The sequence below is a fragment of the Vanacampus margaritifer genome, chromosome 7 (assembly GCF_051991255.1).
Source record: "Vanacampus margaritifer isolate UIUO_Vmar chromosome 7, RoL_Vmar_1.0, whole genome shotgun sequence".
NCBI lineage: Eukaryota > Metazoa > Chordata > Actinopteri > Syngnathiformes > Syngnathidae > Vanacampus > Vanacampus margaritifer.
The window spans coordinates 19635110-19654059 of NC_135438.1; the positions used below are offsets into that span (position 1 = coordinate 19635110).

The following is an 18950-nucleotide window of genomic DNA, read 5'->3' on the forward strand; positions in this document are numbered from 1 at the left end:
ACAGATACTGGAAATTGCACTCACAGTAGGATCCGTTATTATTACCATAAACTGCATACTTTTAAACTACTATATGATACACACAATGACCAAAGGATCACATACTGACCCATTTGATGGCAAACTCTGTATCTACTTTCCTTTTTAACAGGTAAAGAAGACACTAGGATGCAAATGATGACACTTTCTCATCTCGCTTTCATCTAATCATTGTGCTTCAGGCTGCACTTAGCGAAACTGATTTACATCATCACCTTTGTTGTGTGAGCGAACAGAGCTTTGCATCATGGTGGCTGGTCTGGCTCTCTGCTTGAGTTTCCTGAGGTTGCAGAGTGCCTCTGACACCCCTGCGGTTGTGTGGAGGACTTATTCGACAGTCTGCATGCTTGTGGGAGAAAAAGCACGACCACCCCATCATAAACACTCAGTCAAACCTGGATACTTACCAAGTGCAATCTTTCTGCCCCCTCTTCTCTTCCTTCTAACACACTTCAGTAAACTCGGTATTTTATAGGAACAGAAGCCACAAATGTGCCATGCTTTAAACCCAAATCTGTCTCCCTTTTCATGCCACTCTTCCAAATTGATTAGGATTTGTTATCCAGATACCAGTCGTCCATTTGCTTGCGTGTGAGATCCAACATAACGGCTTCCACCAGCTGCTGTCACCAAATAACGAGGCATTAATCATGTGGCCACACTATGCTCAGTTGACATTATTGTAACCCATAATCACATTAGAAAGAGAAGTACAATCATATCCCTGTCACAGTGCTCTCGCTGATCTGGTTTGTCCCACCTGGTCTCATCATTGTTGTACCTTAGGGGGGTGAGATGGGTTGTCGCTGTGTTGGTACACTCAAAGACACACTGAGTACCCTTGGCATTTGGCTTTTACAGTTTGGGATAAAACAAATCAGGAAAGAGAACCTTTTGTTTGAAGTCACCCACTTTTCAAGTGAGCAAAAATTATTTTAACAGATATTATTTAATTAAGATAAAATGGAATAACATTTAATATTTGGTGGAATAAACCTTACCTGCAAAAACTGCATCAAGCCTGAGACCCGTTGATTTTACAAGACTGCCACGTCCTTCCTTTGAAATATTTTTTTCCAGGCCTTTACTGCAGCCTCTTTCAGTTCTTGTCTGATATTTATATATTTTTTACTCTGTGACACTTTTATGCTGCCAGCTTTTGTTTTCCATTTACAAAGTACATTGTAATTACTAAAGTCTACATACCACTTCTTCTACTTGGTGTTTGCTTCCCAAGGCTTGCCTCCTATCTGCTCGCAGCTCTAGTTAGGGCTCGAGCAGCAACCACTGTGAGATCCCAATTGTATCTGTAGAAATTCTTCTTCTTCTCTGATAATTACTTCTTTTTTTTTTGCTGTTACTGTCCCTGTTGCTGTTTTTGCTAACTACTTTTTTTTTCAGTCAGTTTATTTTTCTTGGGTTTTCTTAATATTCTTTAGTTGCATTCTTGGCACCATCCATCCATCTAGATCTTTGTATTTTATTACTTCACAGTTTTTTTGGGCACAGCACTGTAAAACTATTTTGGTTTATATTATCAAGTATTTTTCTGTAATAGCACCAACCTTTAGTTGTGTCTCCTTTGGGAGCCAGTTTCATGGTAAAGCCGTTTCCTTACATGGACATGCTGAACTGATCAGTTTTTCAACACAGACCTGAAACATAACAGACCTGAGACCACCATTTCAATTAGGATTCGGTTTGGACACTTTGATATACATGTTGGAGTCTAGATTGTTTGTTCAATGTAAGCTCATCAAGACTACACTACAATTATGGGTTCATTCTTTTGAACAGTCCTGCATTTTTGACTCTCACCTACACGGTCTTATATCAATTGATTGGTCTGGTTGTATTTGTATACCTCCTTATTCGTTCTCTTTTACTGTCAGCCCCTGTTTGACTCTGTACCCAGTCATTGAGAATGTCTTCCCACATAAAATGTTCCCTGCTGTGTCTTGATGCTTTTTGTTTTTGGCTCCATTTGTCTTGACTGCAAAGCCACATTTTCACAACCCTTCTGATTCATTCAAAAAAAAAAAAATCACTTGAGATATAGGAGTTGTGCCGTTTTAAATTGTCTCTTTATTTGTGTTTTAAAATTGCTTGCAAAGCTTGCTGGTTGGAGTCAGGTTGTCCTATTAAATAAACAACTATGAGCAGCCCATAGCATGTGATCTCTGGTGCGTCACCTTGTGTGGCAAAACATGATGAGAACTACCTGCACTGTCAAATAGATTCAAGACTCACGAAAAACTAAACATCCAACTTGTCTTTCCTGTGAAATAAAACAAGAGTTACCTGTTAGTAAATCAACTGCACCACATCCATGTACACTTGCTGAGGCAGAATGTCTCATTTTGCATTCTGAACTGATTAGTAACAAAGGCGTGTGTGAGTGTCACATTGTGTTGATTGTTGCTCTAATTTTAATGCCTGACCCTTTCGCTGCTAGCTGTATTAATAATGAAACTATCCAAGCTCTTGACTTTAATGAGTGGGACGCTCTTATACAGCACTTATGATGTACTAACAGGTTTTCACCTTATTTAAGTAATTCTTTTGCTTGTGGGTCAAAACCGTGAAAGAGACACACACTACTTCCTTCCTTCCAAATTCCAACTTTATTAATTCATTCACTGCCATAAATTCATTTTTAAAAGATTATTAAAAATTTAGGCAAGAGGTGATTATTTTTTTTTAATTGTAATTAATCGCATGACTTCACTAGTTAACTCACGATTAAGCACAAATTTTATATTGGTTCTAAATGTACAATAAAAAAAAATCAAAGTTTTCATACTTTTGTTAACAAAAGTGTTTTTTTTTTTTTTTAACTAATAGGAATAGTTAAAATGAATTTTTGACGTCAATGACAGTGAATTAATTAAAAAAAGAAGAAAAGATAAAAAATTTGGGGCGTCATGACTTCACTAGTTAACTCATGATTAATCACAAATTTTATATCTGTTCTAAATGTACAAAAAAAAAAAAAGGTTTTTATACACTTGTTAACAAAAGTGGAAAAATGTTAAATTAATAGAAATAGTTAAAATGATTTTTTGCCGTCAATGACAGTGAATGAGTTAATCATTTATACCTGTAACTTTTGTTTCACTTGACACACATTGAGACCTGCAAAATGCTGATGACGTGTTGGTGCGTCAGTTCTGTACCTGCGTACTAAACCACACAAGGGACTTGGACAAACTGGTGAGCTAGTAGTTTTTTTTATATACTGTTATTTGGACCAAAAATAAATGTGGCAACTTGTATTCTTGGAGCAAACGTCAGCATGAGAAAACTCATTTTGGCTACGTGCGCCAAACCACATGACCTTCAATACCCCTGAGGAGATTATTTGATAAAAATCAGCTTGTGTTTCTGTGTACTCTGCATGTTTTAAAATACGGTACTTGCAGCAGATTGTAAATCATTGGCACCGTATGTAGGTCTACCTACTGCTGGCGCAGGTGTGCGAAGCACACATTTGACCATGCAGAATAAAATGTACACATGGCTAGAGCCAGATTAGGCCTTTTATTATTCAAAAAACATTAACATTGCGGTTGTGTGTGTGTTTTTTGCATGTTGGTGTGTCTTAAAATTACAGTAATGAACATAATGCTGATCCCCTTCCATTTGGCTTTTTTTTCTATTTTGCTCTTATATTATTAAAATGATTAAAGTTGTACTTTGTTGTCACAGTCAGTCAGAGCTGTTTTGTTAGTGTATGCAGTTGTTATTACTTTATTACCAGTCAACATGTAAACTACGCTGAGATCATTGGCCAGAGCTATTTGTTGAATTGGCCTTTGGGTATAAACGATTGTGCTCCCTGAAGGCTGCTTTGTGACAAGTGCCTTCTGTAAACGTGAGATGGCCATGAAAATTACTGTCATTTAAAGATAAATTAAAGTTTAAAAGGCTAATTGAAAATAAATACAATATTTTCTCAGCATGTAGCCTTGTTCAAATAGCAATGCCAAAACATCAGAATGAGTTCTATGATTAAATTGTTTCATCCAAAACTCTTTTACATGTGGACCGAGGTGACTCCAGGTTATCAGCAGAGATGGGAAAATTACTGCCATTCTCTACTTGAGTAAAAGTACAATTACTTGTGTAAAAACAACTTTGGTAAAAGTATCCACTGAAATAGCTACTCAATTTAAAGTAAAAAAAAAAAGTATAGGCTCTGAAATATAGTTGACGAGTAGAAGTAGAAAAGTATTTTTACCGGATGTTTCCTCATACATTAATTTGAAAGATATTAGTTAATGGCGCAAAAATGGGCTAAAATGGGCAAAAATGGGCAAAAATGGGCAGACGAGTCGAGTCCACGGTGTTATGTATCACTCGCTCATGTTGCTGGTCCACTCCTAGCTGACATGATTGAGCCTTCTTTCATATTGTTGACTGGCAGTCTGCAGCGTTCTTCTTATCAAGTTCAAATTATCCTCTGTAGTGGCGGCGCGCATTACCCTCATATTTACGGATTGTTCTGATCTAGCCAATTGCACATCATGCATAAAAATAAATACTCAGGAAAGTACAACACAAGTAAAGTAACAAAGAATTTGTCCTTTGTTACTTCCCATCTCTGGTTATCAGTCCACACAGCACTCATTGCAGTCTGCCCATAATGATCACGGATTTTACAAAATGATCAGAGGGAATTTCCAAATGCAGCCCGCGTTGAGTTCCGCTCATTCGTTCCGTGTTGAGCATTCCAAACTTCCACTTCTAACTACGGAAAAGTTTGTCCTTTTCAGCTTAAAATGGCTTACTTTAACTAGAATACCATGGTGTTTGTTTATGCCTGAAATCATTATTATGGTTGACACCTACGCTCGAGTTACGTCACACACTATAGTTCTTCATCTTCTACCGGTACTTTCTTTTGGCGGTGGCCATACTACCTTCTTTTTTTTTTTTGGCAATGCACAGAAAGTCAACACAATTAGAGAACAGGGATTTTGGCTGCCAATTTGAATTTTAATATACAAGTCGCACCTGAGTAGAACTCGCAGGAGCAGTCAAACTATAGGGAAAAAAACAGTTTGACTTATAGTCCGAAAATACGGTAAATTTGATCTACAATACCTTGAAAGGCTTGAAAAAGTGTAAACATGCTGTTCTGACTTGGATTTACTGCAGTATGATCATGAAAAAGATTTTACGTTAAAGATGAGTATGTTGTATTAAATTCAGCCCATGTGCACAATAGTGCACTGTAAAAATAAACCCCACAATGCAGCTGGCTGTCTTCCTCTTAATACATGATATAAAAAAAAAATCCCCTTTGTTGTCAAATAAAAAGTTTCTCTTTTTTTTTTCAAAGGAATGGCAATTCATTGGCAACCATAATGATTCTTTGGCATTATTATTTCATACGGTGTCACATTTAATCAACTGCAATGTATCAAACGAGCATGGTATATATTTCCTTTGAATCACATTGTAAAGGGCAGACAGTAATAGAATGAAGCGTACAGCGAAGGTTAGTAGATATGATTTTCTAGACTCAGCATGCAGTGGATCTACAGTGTATCTGTTATGATTTGTGTCTATCATGCTTAGTTTGTTTTGGCTTTGTGTCCTGTCTTGCTTGTTAGGTTTTGTTTGCACCTGTACTCGTCATCCTGTTCCCTTGTGTCATCCAATCACCTCCCCCAGCCTTTTATGTCTTGTCCAGGTGTCTCTCGTTGTCTCGTCAGTTGGCTTGTGTTTAGTTTCCTGGTTTTGTTCAGTCTTTGTTGGATCATTGTCGCTGTCACCACTTGTGTTTTGTTGTTTGATTTTTGGTCTTTCATAACGTTGTTGGTTTTGTTTATTTAGAGTTTTACACAGTTCCCGCGTTCGTGTTTTTGTTAAATAAATTGTGTTCAGTATTACATGCATCCCTGCCGTGGTTCTCCTGCTTCCCTGCATTTGGGTCCTCCACCCTATCGTGACCACCTCCATCTTTTGTAGAATGGCCTAGAATCTACTGATCGTCCATGTTCTACTACCCACCTCAGAAAGACCATCCGACCAAGGAGTGTAAAAAAAGGACATTCAGATTTTATTACGTGGGATTGAGAATAAAAGCACTTATCTTAGGGTCAGGAATGTGCTGCAGATATGTGTGCGTGAATAATTCAGGAGAGTCTAAAAGTTCTAGCGAGGGAGCTGATATTGTTATGTGTTATGTTTCACTTGAGGAAGAAAGATGGCACTAGTGTACGTCGGATGAACGGGAGCAGGTGCAAAGGGGAGAAAGCCTCTTCACGTGAGGTGAAATGAGAAGGAAGGATGTCAGAAAGTATAGGATGAAAGACGTATAAAATACAAAAAAAAGAGAGATATTTAATGAATGGCAAAGAGAGACCGTTGGATGAGAGGAACTGAAGAGTTAGTGTCACACTAGGGAGTGAAAAAAATGGTGATCTTAATGGCTTTTGGAGTGTGTGCAGCCAGCCTTTACAAAAAAGAAACATGAATTAAACATGTCTCGGGGCAGAGCGGAGGGGCAGGCTACGGTGCGTCACACTAAACAGTCCTGGCAGAAACATTGCTTCTCACCTAGTTCTTCCTTGAAGCATCTTCACTAATAAGACGGGCAAAGGGAAGCATGTGATGACGCGTCGCACCCAAGTCCGTCCGACGGCATCACCAGCGACAGCAAAAACACATTTATGTCTTTTCATTATGACTTTTATTCATTTCGTTTTATATGCCGTTTGTTATGCTTGTGCGCGGGAATAACACTGACAGATTGCACAAACTGGAAGTGAGGAAATTGGTTGATGATTGATATTATTGTGATTCAATTGAAAACTGAAAAACATTTTCGTTAATGAACTACAATATAAACAAGAGCGCTTTAAAACAAACAATATCAAACTACATTTTTCATTTATAACACTAAAACTACCTACAGTATATCCTAATTATAGTAAAAATGTCAATCGTTTTCATTTTTGTAAATGATTTTCCTGCATGAGCTTTCAGGATGTATTTTAAAATATTTGAATATTGTTGTATGACTGTACAGAAGAAGGAAGGTCAAACAGTCATTTGGGAATCGACTAATTTTATTTTATTACAAATCTTGCATTCCACAAATACTCCATAGCGCTGGCGTTGGGCCAAAACCTCCTAAGTCACAATTTGGTAAAATTATCATTTTTCAAAAATCTATACAATTGGCCACTCCACTCGTGTAGGTGTTAATTTGAAAAAATAAATAAATAAAAACTATTTACCAAAGTAAAGTTTTGAAAATGGCTTATTCTCTTTAAGGATGCAATGTTAATGGTGGAACAAACATACCATTTCTGGGGTCTCCTGAAAAGTGACTATTTTGGAGATGCAACGTTTCGGCCCGATGCCAGTGATATACTGTATATATATATATATATATATATATATATATATATATATATATATATATATAAATAAAAACAATACTGAAACTAAAACTAATAAAAAACAAACTAATATGAAGTGTTTTTGAAAAAAATAAAAACTGCTAAACAAACCTGCTCTAAAAACTAATTAAAATTAACCGAATAAAAAACAAACAAACAAAAAAATTAAATAGACTAACAGTGCTGACTGTTTAGCACATCCACCTCCCTGTTCAGAGGCTGCGGGTTTGATTCCGGGCTCCAGCCTTCCTGTGTGGAGTTTGTTCTTCCCGTGCCAGCGTGGGTTTTCTCCGGGTACTCCGGTTTCCTCTCACATTCTGAAAAATATGCATGGTAGGTTAATTGAACACTCTGAATTGTCCCTAGGTGTGATTGTGAGTGTGAATGGTTGTTCATCTGTGTGTGCCCTGCGATTGTCTGGCAACTATTTCAGGGTGTACCCCACCTTTAAAAACATTCTATTCTGTGCTACCTGCCCCTCACCACATACACAATAAATGGGGTTTGACGACTGTGCACTGTGCCCAACTAAGGTCACTAAGGTCAAAACGACTTTGAGAGTCACATTAAACTGGCCAAAGAGCCGTGGGTTGTCCAGGCCTCCAAATTCAACCAAAGGGGACCCCAAAAACATAATGTAAAGCCATTCAACCACTCATCAGTCTAAAATTAGGACTCCGATATAGTTTTGTTTTGAAAGCTCCGTATGTTTAACATGTATATCATAAAGTCAGACATTAATTAAGGACGTTAGAGACTGTAGTCCAAACATTAATTTTTGAGTAAAAACCCCCAAACCAATGTAGTTTTTTTGTGTGGATTTTTGCCAACTATTTTCTAACCAGTTATTGGAGGCATTTCAACCTGAGTGAGCGAACCTGATGACCTTGCATGGCAAATTGCAAGCCTAAATTAAACTTAATCAGCCAGATCTGGAGAGAGGGGAATCAAAGAGTCAACTGGGGAGATAACATGAAAGCTTGACAGCAATGCGTAACTGAAACTTTGCTCCCAGTGCAGCAGTTTGTGCAAAACTGCCTTTGCTGAATCTTTAATTCTGTGGTGCACTTTTTTGGCTTTGACTTAAATTATGATGCAGCATGATGTTTGAAGACATTGGTTCTAGCATATGGGACAAATGCAGATTAATAGGGAAAACATATTAAACCACACCAAAAAAACAAGACTAATAAACATTAAGCGCTACAAACAAGTAGGGAAAATATATTGACAATAAAAAAGACTAATAAAATGCTACAAACGAGTAAGAAAATAAATCGTCCTGACAAGACCAATTTATGCTACAAAACACACCAAAGACACAGTGCATCTGTACACCTTTGCAAATCAAATTAGGAACTCTGGACTTACAATAATAGTGTTATTTAAAAACAAAACAAAAAAAAAACATATCAATCAATATCGAGGAAAAAATGTCAGTTTGATTTAGACAGACTTTCTAATCTAGTTCTCTTAAGATGATCTATTTAATTTTGTTGCAATATATATATATATAAATATATATACATTTATATATATATATATATGTATATATATATATATATATATATATATATATATATATATATATATATATATATATACATCCATCCCTCCATCCATTTTCTTAACCGCTTGTCCTCACAAAGGTCACGGGGGGCGCTGGAGCCTATCTCAGCTGGTTTCAGGCAGTAGGCGGGTCACACCCTGAACTGGTTGCCAGCCAATCGCTGTATATATATATATATATATATATATATATAAATATATATATGCCTTGGAGTTTGAACTCATTTTCGGAGTTTGAACACCCAAGCAAAGCAAGCTAAGGCGAACGTACCTTGAAAACGGGTAGCCGAGTGAAGCCGAGTGAAGCCAAGCAATGCCGGCTGCTCACGTTGCGGTAGTTGAGACGATGCACTGCTCATTTCCAGCCAGATCGTGAATACTCCCGGAGGTGCTCCATACTCGCAAGTGCATTTTGATTTTTCCACGACAATTTTTTTCGCCATGGGCCCAAAGAAAGACAACAGTGCCAGTGGCAGCAAATAAGAACATACAGTGCTACGAACTACAGTGGAATTAGAAAGAAGATTATCGTGCCGTTGTAACTACCCGTGACTACTTCTGTAAATACTGGTCCCCCTTAGCTGTTCAACAATGTGCCTGACATTAAACAACACACGCAAGGACCACTTAGTAGTCTAACAATATGCCCAATGTAAAATACACAAACTCAGCACTTAACTAAAGCTAGCATTAACATAGCATTTATCATCCACTGATGCCATCACACTACTACAAAAAAGGTAGGATATTTTTTTTTATTGTTTAAATACTGTACAACGTGTAAATGTAAAAAACATAAATACAAATTAAAATAAGAATTTTCTGTTTTTGGAGCTTGGGACCGGATTAATTGCATTTACATGATTTTTTATGGGGAAAAATGGTTCGGAGGTTGAACAATTCGGACTTTGAACACTTTGCAGGAACGAATTATGTTCAAACTCCGAGGTACCACTGTATATATGTTAGAGCTGTCACATGATTCTTTTTTTAAAATCAGATTAATTAGGTCTTAGCATTTTGGTTAATCATTATTAATCAATTAATTAAAAAGGCTTTTCATCAAAAAAAATTCCCGCCAAATTTGAAGAGCACCTGTTATGTTAATTCTTTTAATTGAATGTAATGAGGACGTCTTCAACATTTTTTGATCCACTTCACACATTCATCTACCTCTTTTTCTAATCAGTTAACCCATTGCATAATTTAAACGGGGGAAAAATTATCCCAATATTTCGAAATGAACAAATATTATGATACACAAACATTTAATGCATGTAGTTCTATTTATTTATTTAACGTATACCCATCCGCTGTCAAACTAGGATCATCTGCGGTCCAAATTAAAAATTTGATTAATCTGTTCACACTTAAACTTTGACAGCATTATATCGACCCGCTTTTATCTAATGAATGCGACAAAATCAATTTGAAGTGCATTGAATTTTCCCATACAGATTTAACCTTTTGTAAACTATTCAATTATTAGTATTGTTAATATAATGCTATGATTCCACTGGGTTAATATTAAGGTTTTTCTTTCTTGAATGTGTGTGCGTGCATGGAGCGAGTCGTATGGATGCAGCAGACGCGAGGAGGAGGAGGAGGAGGAGGCGGGACGAGCTCAGTCAAGTTTAGATCAGTAAGGAGGGACCCGGCAAATCCACACTGACGCTCCTGGATGAGAGACGCAAGCACAACGCCACTTCTCAAACCACATTCAACTCAACCAATTCCTTCAGAACGGTGAAGGGCAGCGGCGTAAAAAGACAAAAAAGTCAGATGAGAGATGCATCACGCTGTAAGATGGACTTGGCTGCTGCTCCTGGGAGGTTTGGTGACACAAGGTAAGTCGCATTTGCCACTTGTCCCAGTGCATTAGTAACCTAGAGATGACTACACAGCATGACTTTTCTGTAAGTTGCGAGAAGTCAGGAAGAAGGTTTCTATAGTCCACTAAAGTAAAGTCTAGTGCATGTATGAGTAGCCAATTACTGATTTCCAAGCTGTAGACCATCACACACATGATTCTTTTTGGAGAGAGAGGATTATAATTGATGTTAACTAGGCCGTCAAAATGAAATGCACAGAAAGAAAATGAATTTTGATGAATGCAAATGTTGTTTTGGAGTCGTGTGTCGTGATTTCAGGAAACCATATCCAGATTACAGGATCTAATTCCCTCTTTGCAACTAATGAGGGACGGTAGTTGGGAGTGGGCGGGGTGTTCCAAGTTGACCTTCTTCTCTTGTTTTGGAATTTATGTATTGAAGGTGCGTGTTTAAGGCAGCTTAGTGGATTTGTGGTTAGCCCATCTGCCTCACGGTCAGGAGGTTCTGGGTTCAAATCTTGTCTTGTATGTTCTCCCCATGCTTCTGTGGGTTTTTGTAGCCACCTTTGGAGAAGGGAGATGCTCCAGCCCATTTGCCACCCTCGAGAAGACAAGCACTATAGAAAATTAATTACAGTTTTAAAAATATGTTTTTATTGGATCTTGTGACTCTTTCATTACACCATAAACTAGTTGAGAGTAAATCAAATGCCCCTCTGGCGGTCGTGGGTCATAGCCTCAATTACGTCAACCTCATTCTTGACAATCAATGAATCCATGATTATGCCCGTGCATAAATAAAATATGGAGGGTTTTGAAAAACAGCAGTCTCTTGTGGTTGAATTGTAGAAGTGAAGTGAGTAAAAATTGAGAGGGGAGCTTTTATCGGCTTTATTTACCTGTGTCCTTTACCGAGGCTGACAGTGCATCTGATATGGAACTATTCTGTGGAACATGAAGAGGGTAATTATGTGGTGGCATTTCAAAGCATTAATGCAAACATTTGGATGCAAGGGCATTATTGACATGTTATCAAGTATCTCATCTATGCCATGTGGCACAAGGACTTTTTATGGTTAAACAGCCTCTACACATAACACTTTATTCCATTTTTTGTCCATCAACATCACATTGTAGGATAGACTTCCATTACAACACTTTGATTTTATTTCTTAAGGGGGAAAAAAAGCCTCTTCAAAATCTACCGGGGCGCATGTGAAGAATTACTTGTCCCTTTTGTTAAATCATGACCTAACTGTGGCTAATCACATTGTTGGGAAAGCTGAATTATTTTTTACTACTGACTTGACTACACCCAAGCCTTGATTTCCTCCAGACATGCTCAATCAAGTATTCACTTAAATAGAACCTGACTGACAAAATGTAGTTGGCTACGAGAATTTAAAAAAAGCAAAAAAGAAAAGAAAAGAAGAAGCTACAATCCAAAGAAATACTTTTTGCAGATGCAGTTGTTTACGAGCAATGTAGGCTGTACTGTGCCTCTCTGCTTAAGTCAGCTGACATGTTTGAAACGTAAAGTGCTTTAACCTGGTAAAATCATTTGTTGTTTTGGGTCGTTATCCTGCTGCATACTGTAGGATTTTGATTGTATATTTCTTTTAACTGATAGAAAATATGTTCTGTAGACTTGTGATTTCATTTTGCTGCGTCCATCATGTTTTCATTAATGATGATTCATGAGCCCAACCTAGAACCAGCCATGATATTCCCTCTCCTGATTCTACTAAGTGTATGTTTTGGATCAAAAACACATTGTTTATTTCGCAAGATTTTTGCCTTTCCATTTCCATGGTAAAGGCAACTCATTGTCTCCTGTCAGTCAATAAAACTTTTTACCTTTTTTTTTTTTTTTAAAAAGCGTGTCTGTATTTTTTAGCAAATTCAAGCTTGACCTTCTTAGTTGTCTTGCTTTTGTATATGAAGTACTGGTTAGTGTTTGCGCAGTGGCTCTTCATTCAGTTTCGCAATTGCTTGTTGTCCAATTATATACATCTCTTGAGTTTCATGGTATGTAGGCTACATCTCCAGCACATCAGCGAAATACAAATCAATTATGTGAGTAGACATTAAGTGCTATGTTAGTGTAATAGGACCCAATTGGACAAAAAAAACACACGTTTGTCACATGTTCCTATACTTTTGCTCATGTGGCGGGTTCAAACAAAAAGGTGCTATCTTCCAAATTTAGGAAATTCAAGTTGAAGTCTTGGTCTCTTGTCTCATATTTAGCTTTTAATGTGTACAGCAAAAATAGAAATTGGCCTTATTTTTCAAATATTTTTTTAAGGAGTGTGGGGACTGGGCTGGCCCACAAATAGTGAAAATTATTATAAAAGTAATGCAAAACGTTTTTTATTCTATTTTTATTTTTTTAACATAAAAAGGTATCAGCTTCCAATAAGAATTTCCAAGAAAAATGGGGGTTGCCACACATACACACACGCACACACACACACACACACACACAGACACACACACACACACACACACACACGCACACACACACGCACACACACACACACACACACACACACACACACACACACCATAGACGCTCTCCACTGCCACCTATAGCCTGGGAGAATATCAACCACACCGGGGGACAAACTGCGCTTAGTATGAAGGCAGAAAAACTTGTGCTTGCAGGCGTACACGTATCAAGCAAACCCTTCAAAAGTGGAGGGGACGGATCGCGTTTTTTATGAAACTGAGGGGGACCCGTCCCCCCCGTCCCTAGTGCCATCTGCACCCGTGGGTATTGTCTGCGGTGACTAGAAATGAGCATAAAAATTCCATCAATTAACTGTAAGATTGATGAATTGTGTGTCAAAATGATTTACCCACAATGACCAACACTATAGTTAAGATTTGTGAAAAAATATAAGATTGACCAAATTTCGACATTGGCGGTTTCTTCTTATAAAACGCTGTCATTGAAACAAAAGTTCAGAACATACAGAGAGAAATCTCCCTCAATAACAGCAGTGAGGTGTAGCGTTAATTTCGTCAACAAAAACTAAACAAAAATAATTTCGTCAATGCACATTTTTCACCGGACTAAAACGAAACTAGACTAGACTAGACTAGACTAAAACCCTAATTTAAAAAAAATAACTGGGATTAAATCAGTATGCATTTTCGTGAACTAATGAAAACGAGAAAAACATTTACTTCACTTAATAAAAACTGGACTAAAATCTATGGACATTTTAGTTCATGAACAAAAACGAGATGAAAATTATATGATTTTGTAAAATCTTGTCTCTGCTAATCTGTCACCGTGGCACTATCATGTGATCAGGGTTGGGACGGTTACTTTTAAAATGTATTCTGTTACAGTTACAAGTTACCTGCTAAAAAATGTAGTTAGTAATGTAATCCAAGTACAATAATATTAAAGTAATGTAACTTGATTACTTTTGGATTACTCCAACACCGAGCATGCTCATGAACACAAAATAAAAATAAATATCACCACAATATATATTCTATACAATGTGCCCTTGCAATTCAGGTGATAGGGACCCGGGCAGCCTACAAATAGCAAAAATCCTTGTGTAATTAAAAAGCATGTAGGCTATAGATTGGTTAATTTGATTGATTGATTGATTGATGTCCATATGCTGTTTTCGAACTGTCACTGATAGATAGATAGATAGATAGATAGATAGATAGATAGATAGATAGATAGATAGATAGATAGATAGATAGATAGATAGATATGTTAACGTGTATATGTTGTAAATGATGTTTAAATAGTGAATTGGTGGAAAAAAAGATTTGTTTGGAAGGTGTAATTCACATTATGGTTGTAGGCTAGCGGGCTAGCTAGCCAGAAGCTACAGCGCGTAGCATGCTGCTGGACTCTCAGCTCAAACTTTCGCTCCGAGTAAATTCCAGTGAAAATCGGTCGCCATTTCCTCCTCCCGTCCATGAAGCTTTTTCAAACTGCCCGTGTGTGGAAGACACGACTAGTCAGTTTATTCGTTCCCACCTCCTCGACATGTAGCAACTGTCCCACTCGCGCACTTTCTATCACTCTGACGCTCTGTCTCCCAATGTAGAAATAATCCATCAAAGTAATCACCATTTTTAATAAATGTACCTGTAATCTGATTACATGTTTTTTTCTCTGTAATGGAATACAGTTACATTTTTTTTGTAATCTGATTTCGTAACAGCGGTACATGTATTCCGTTACTCCCCAAGCCTGCATGTGATACTACCCCTTTGTCATGGTCTGTGTTTTGGTTTGTTTTATTGGTCATGTTTTCCTAGTGTGTCTCCCTTTGTCAATGTCTCGTCAAGTTTTATCATGCCCTCCTGTGCTTGTCATCCGGTCCCTGGTGTTACCTAATCAGTTCCCCAAGCCACGTGTGTCTTGTGCAGGTGTCTCTCATTGTCTCATTACTGTGTGTATTTAGTTACCTGCTTTCATTCAGTAATTGTCGCTGTCACACCCATGCCATGTCCTGTCGTCATCATTTCCTTGCTTTGCAGTGTTCCTGTTTGGTTTGTTGCTTTGACTTGTGTTTTTGGATATTGTTGATTTTGTTATCTTCGCCAAGTACCTTGTTTGCCTTTTTCTTAATTAAATCCTTTTTTTAACTGCATCCTTGCCTGGCGGCTTTTGCTCCCTGCATTTGGGTCCTCAACCCTCCTGCCACCCTTTCAAATATGCAGTTAGCAAGTGCAGTATGCACAAACACATGGGACAGACAGGAGGGGATTTCACAGTGAAAGGTAAAAAAACAAAAAATAAGTAAATTCTAGTTATAATGTAACATTAATCCAACAGCTATGATGTTCCATAAATAATTAATCCGACCGCTAACTAATGCTGGCTAATTTACTTGCTCATAGCGTGAAGACATATTAGACACTTTTTTTTTTAATATAGTAGCCACCTGTTAATGTAAAAAAATATATAGTGGTAAAATTATAGTCATGACTAAAACTAGCCAAAACGTTGACCGTTTTTGTTGACTAAACTAGATGAATAACATGTTTTCTTGGACTAAAATAAAGACCAAAATAATTTAGATTTATAGTTGACTAAAAATGGACTAAATAAAAATGGGATGAGGTTGACTAACTATGATAAAGAACTAACAAGTGTGATTGAAACTGAGACTACATTTAAAATTAACACTAGTGTGGTGGTTTTGTCTTTTGATTTTAAAGCCAGCTAGGAAGTGCTTGGTCGATCTTTAATTGTGAACATTGCCAAAACATGCTTGCCATTTAGTCTTCCGCATTTAAAGAACGCACAACAGAATAAATGCTATGTTAGAGCCATCAAGTCAACTCTCATTTCTACTCTGCCAGTATGTGATCCATTCATCCATTTTCCATACTGTTTACACTGGTCAGTGAAAAAGAAGACAGTTTTGGACAAAATGTAAACTACACCCTGGATTGGTCGCCACTGAATCACAGACAACATTTCACACTCTCATTCAACAGATTGGGAATTACATTTGTCAGGATACTCTCTCAGGGCATGCTAGTAAAATGAAATTATATTTGATATTTGATTTTAAATATAATATACCTCCAGTACAAAAGTTCCAAAAAGTGGCTCTTCAAATTTGTCATTTCAAGTTCACTTTAGTTTTAATACATGCAGACGAGGCCTTTTTTTCTCTAGTCTACACTATTTAAATGCATGACTGACGAGCCAGTCAGTGAACTGTGCAACACAACAATGGTATGGCGTGTGCGTGTGTATCTGTGCGCTCACATGGATTATATCACCAGAACATTTATAGAGCAGAACACAGAACAGAAGGGGCATTGCGAAACAAGTGACTCACAGACAAATGTGTTGAAAAGACCTCATAAACAGCTGTCATTATTATCTGCCTTTTTTTCCAACGTTTAATTTGGATTCTATGACATTTTCCAACCCAATGCTACTTTATCACCCTAAAATGCATTGGCTATCCAAACTACAGCCCAGGGGCCTTTTGTGGCCCACTATCCATTTTTTTGCGGCCTGTGGCATATCCTAAAAATAACTTTTGACGTGGTCCATAATTCCTTTAAAAAAACAACAAAAAACTGGGGCGATGTGAGTTATGGGGATTACCAAATCTACAGCTGCAGAGACAAATTTACAGCTAAAACAGGAAACAATTTTTTCTTCACAACACTGTGGAGAATAAAGATAATTCATTTAAAAAGGAAAAAAAAAATGCTCTCTCTGCTTTGTTTTAAGATCTGATTTGTGAACATATCACATTAATGGTCTTCAAGTATGGTCAATTTACAACAGCTTTATCTTGTTTTGGTTCTGAATGCTGAGATGGGATTCGGCTACTGATCAGTGGAAGGGCAGATCTATTCCAGGGAGAAAGAGGTCCGCAGGCCACCCCAAAATATTTGCCTTTACCTTGAACAGAATGCCTTGATGAAGCTGTTTTTCAAAACGACTACTTATATAAACAGTGTGTAATTGTTCGCTTGATTGATTTTACTGTGTGTAATGAGTTAGAGTAGAAAAAAAAATAGTGGCCCTTGCAACTACAGTTGTGCTTAAAAGTTTACATACCCTCGGTGTATGTAAGCCTTTGAACACAACTGCAAATGTACAAAAGTTAAACGTCACTTATTGACAGAAAAATGCTATGAATCGTCACCAGAATTTGCACTCACACCTCTACTCATTTCAACTTCAACCTCTGAAAATATCAAAACAATTCCTACAGTATTTTGGACTTTATGGGCATATGTCTCACCGTGCAACACGCTTATGTAAACTTGTGATGTATCTATTTCTATATGCGGCCCACGAAGGAAAACCTTTGCAGCACCCCTGTTTTAAGGTCAAATACACCTCCTAACCCTCCACAAAGAACAATATGACCTTTGTGCTGCTCTCATTTACACTTTTTTTTGCGCTAAGCAAGCTAATCATTTGCAGAACAGTGAATTATTAAAAAAAATAAAATAGGGGTGTCAAAATTAGCGTGTTAATTTCGAGTTAATTTTAAAGTTCCTTTAACGGCACAATTTTTTTAATGCGAAATTAATGACCGCCCCTTACTTGGAAAGCCAGTACTGGGGGAATAGGCTCTTTGCACAAATCCCCTACCTGAACTCAATACCACACCTTCATTTCCTGTCTTTCATAATTGGACAAACTGATTAATCCAGGTGTGTCTGGCCATTGTCGTCGTGGTTACTGAGGTCAGGTGTGGTATCAAGTTCAGGAAGAAGTGGATTTTTGCAAAGAGCCCATTCCAGTCCTAGTACAGCAGACACGTCCATGGCAAAATTCAGCAGTAATAAATGTAATGATAATGCATATATTTGTGGAGACTGGGATCAAGTTAACCTTGCCAGCCAGATGAATTCTAGCGGTATTTGTGAGTTCACAAACTCCAGAGAATACATCTTGTACCTCTCCCACCGATACGTTTGCAACCAATCTTTTTTAGGTCGGACCAATCAGGCGTTGTTTAGGGTGAGACGAAACCAATAAGCGCCGATGGCGGGGGGGGGGAAACAAACAAACCTAACAGATGAATGGATGCTGCAATTAATTATGTTCTTGCAGAATTACTCACCGTTTCCTTGTTGAATTTGAACAGCAAGAGGCGTTTCGTGCATTTTTATCTGGCAAAGATGTTCGTGCTTTGCCCGCCCCCGCCTCTCTAAGACAAGACGGAAGACAAGATTTTCATCCGTTGCCTTAATTGGTCAAAACAAATTTGCAAATTTGCCGCATCGTCCAATTGGCTCGAAGTACGGGTCTGCCTAGTGAAGTACCAGATTGGTAATGTGAAGAACTCCTTCGAGTGAATCACAATTATCAATCTGGCTGGCGAGGTTAGGATCAAGTTGCAGAATTTCACTAGTTACTTTGTGTTAAAGATTATATAGCTCTTAATATGAAAATAAAAATGCACTGAGCTGTCACCAAGGTTTTACAAATGCAACTATGCCATCTAGTGGCATAAAAATGACCTCCACACAAATCAATAATCACACTCACAGTACAGTACATCTTTTTCATTTTAACTAAATTTTATGAAATATTATGAAATTATTGTATCAATGACTAAAAGATG

General features: G+C 37.5%; 1 protein-coding gene across 2 annotated transcripts in view; it reads left to right on the top strand.

The window, feature by feature from the left end:
• The first annotated feature begins 10661 nt into the window (after positions 1-10661).
• Positions 10662-18950, top strand: part of chrna6 (cholinergic receptor, nicotinic, alpha 6) — a 32902-nt gene continuing 24613 nt past the window's right edge. Inside the window, exon 1 of one of the 2 annotated variants that reach the window (XM_077570754.1) lies at positions 10662-10870. In XM_077570754.1, the coding sequence (XP_077426880.1) occupies positions 10813-10870 (58 nt within the window). In that variant the 5' untranslated portion in view covers positions 10662-10812. The remainder of the gene's footprint in view (positions 10871-18950) is intronic. The other variant, XM_077570756.1, reaches the window with a different exon arrangement.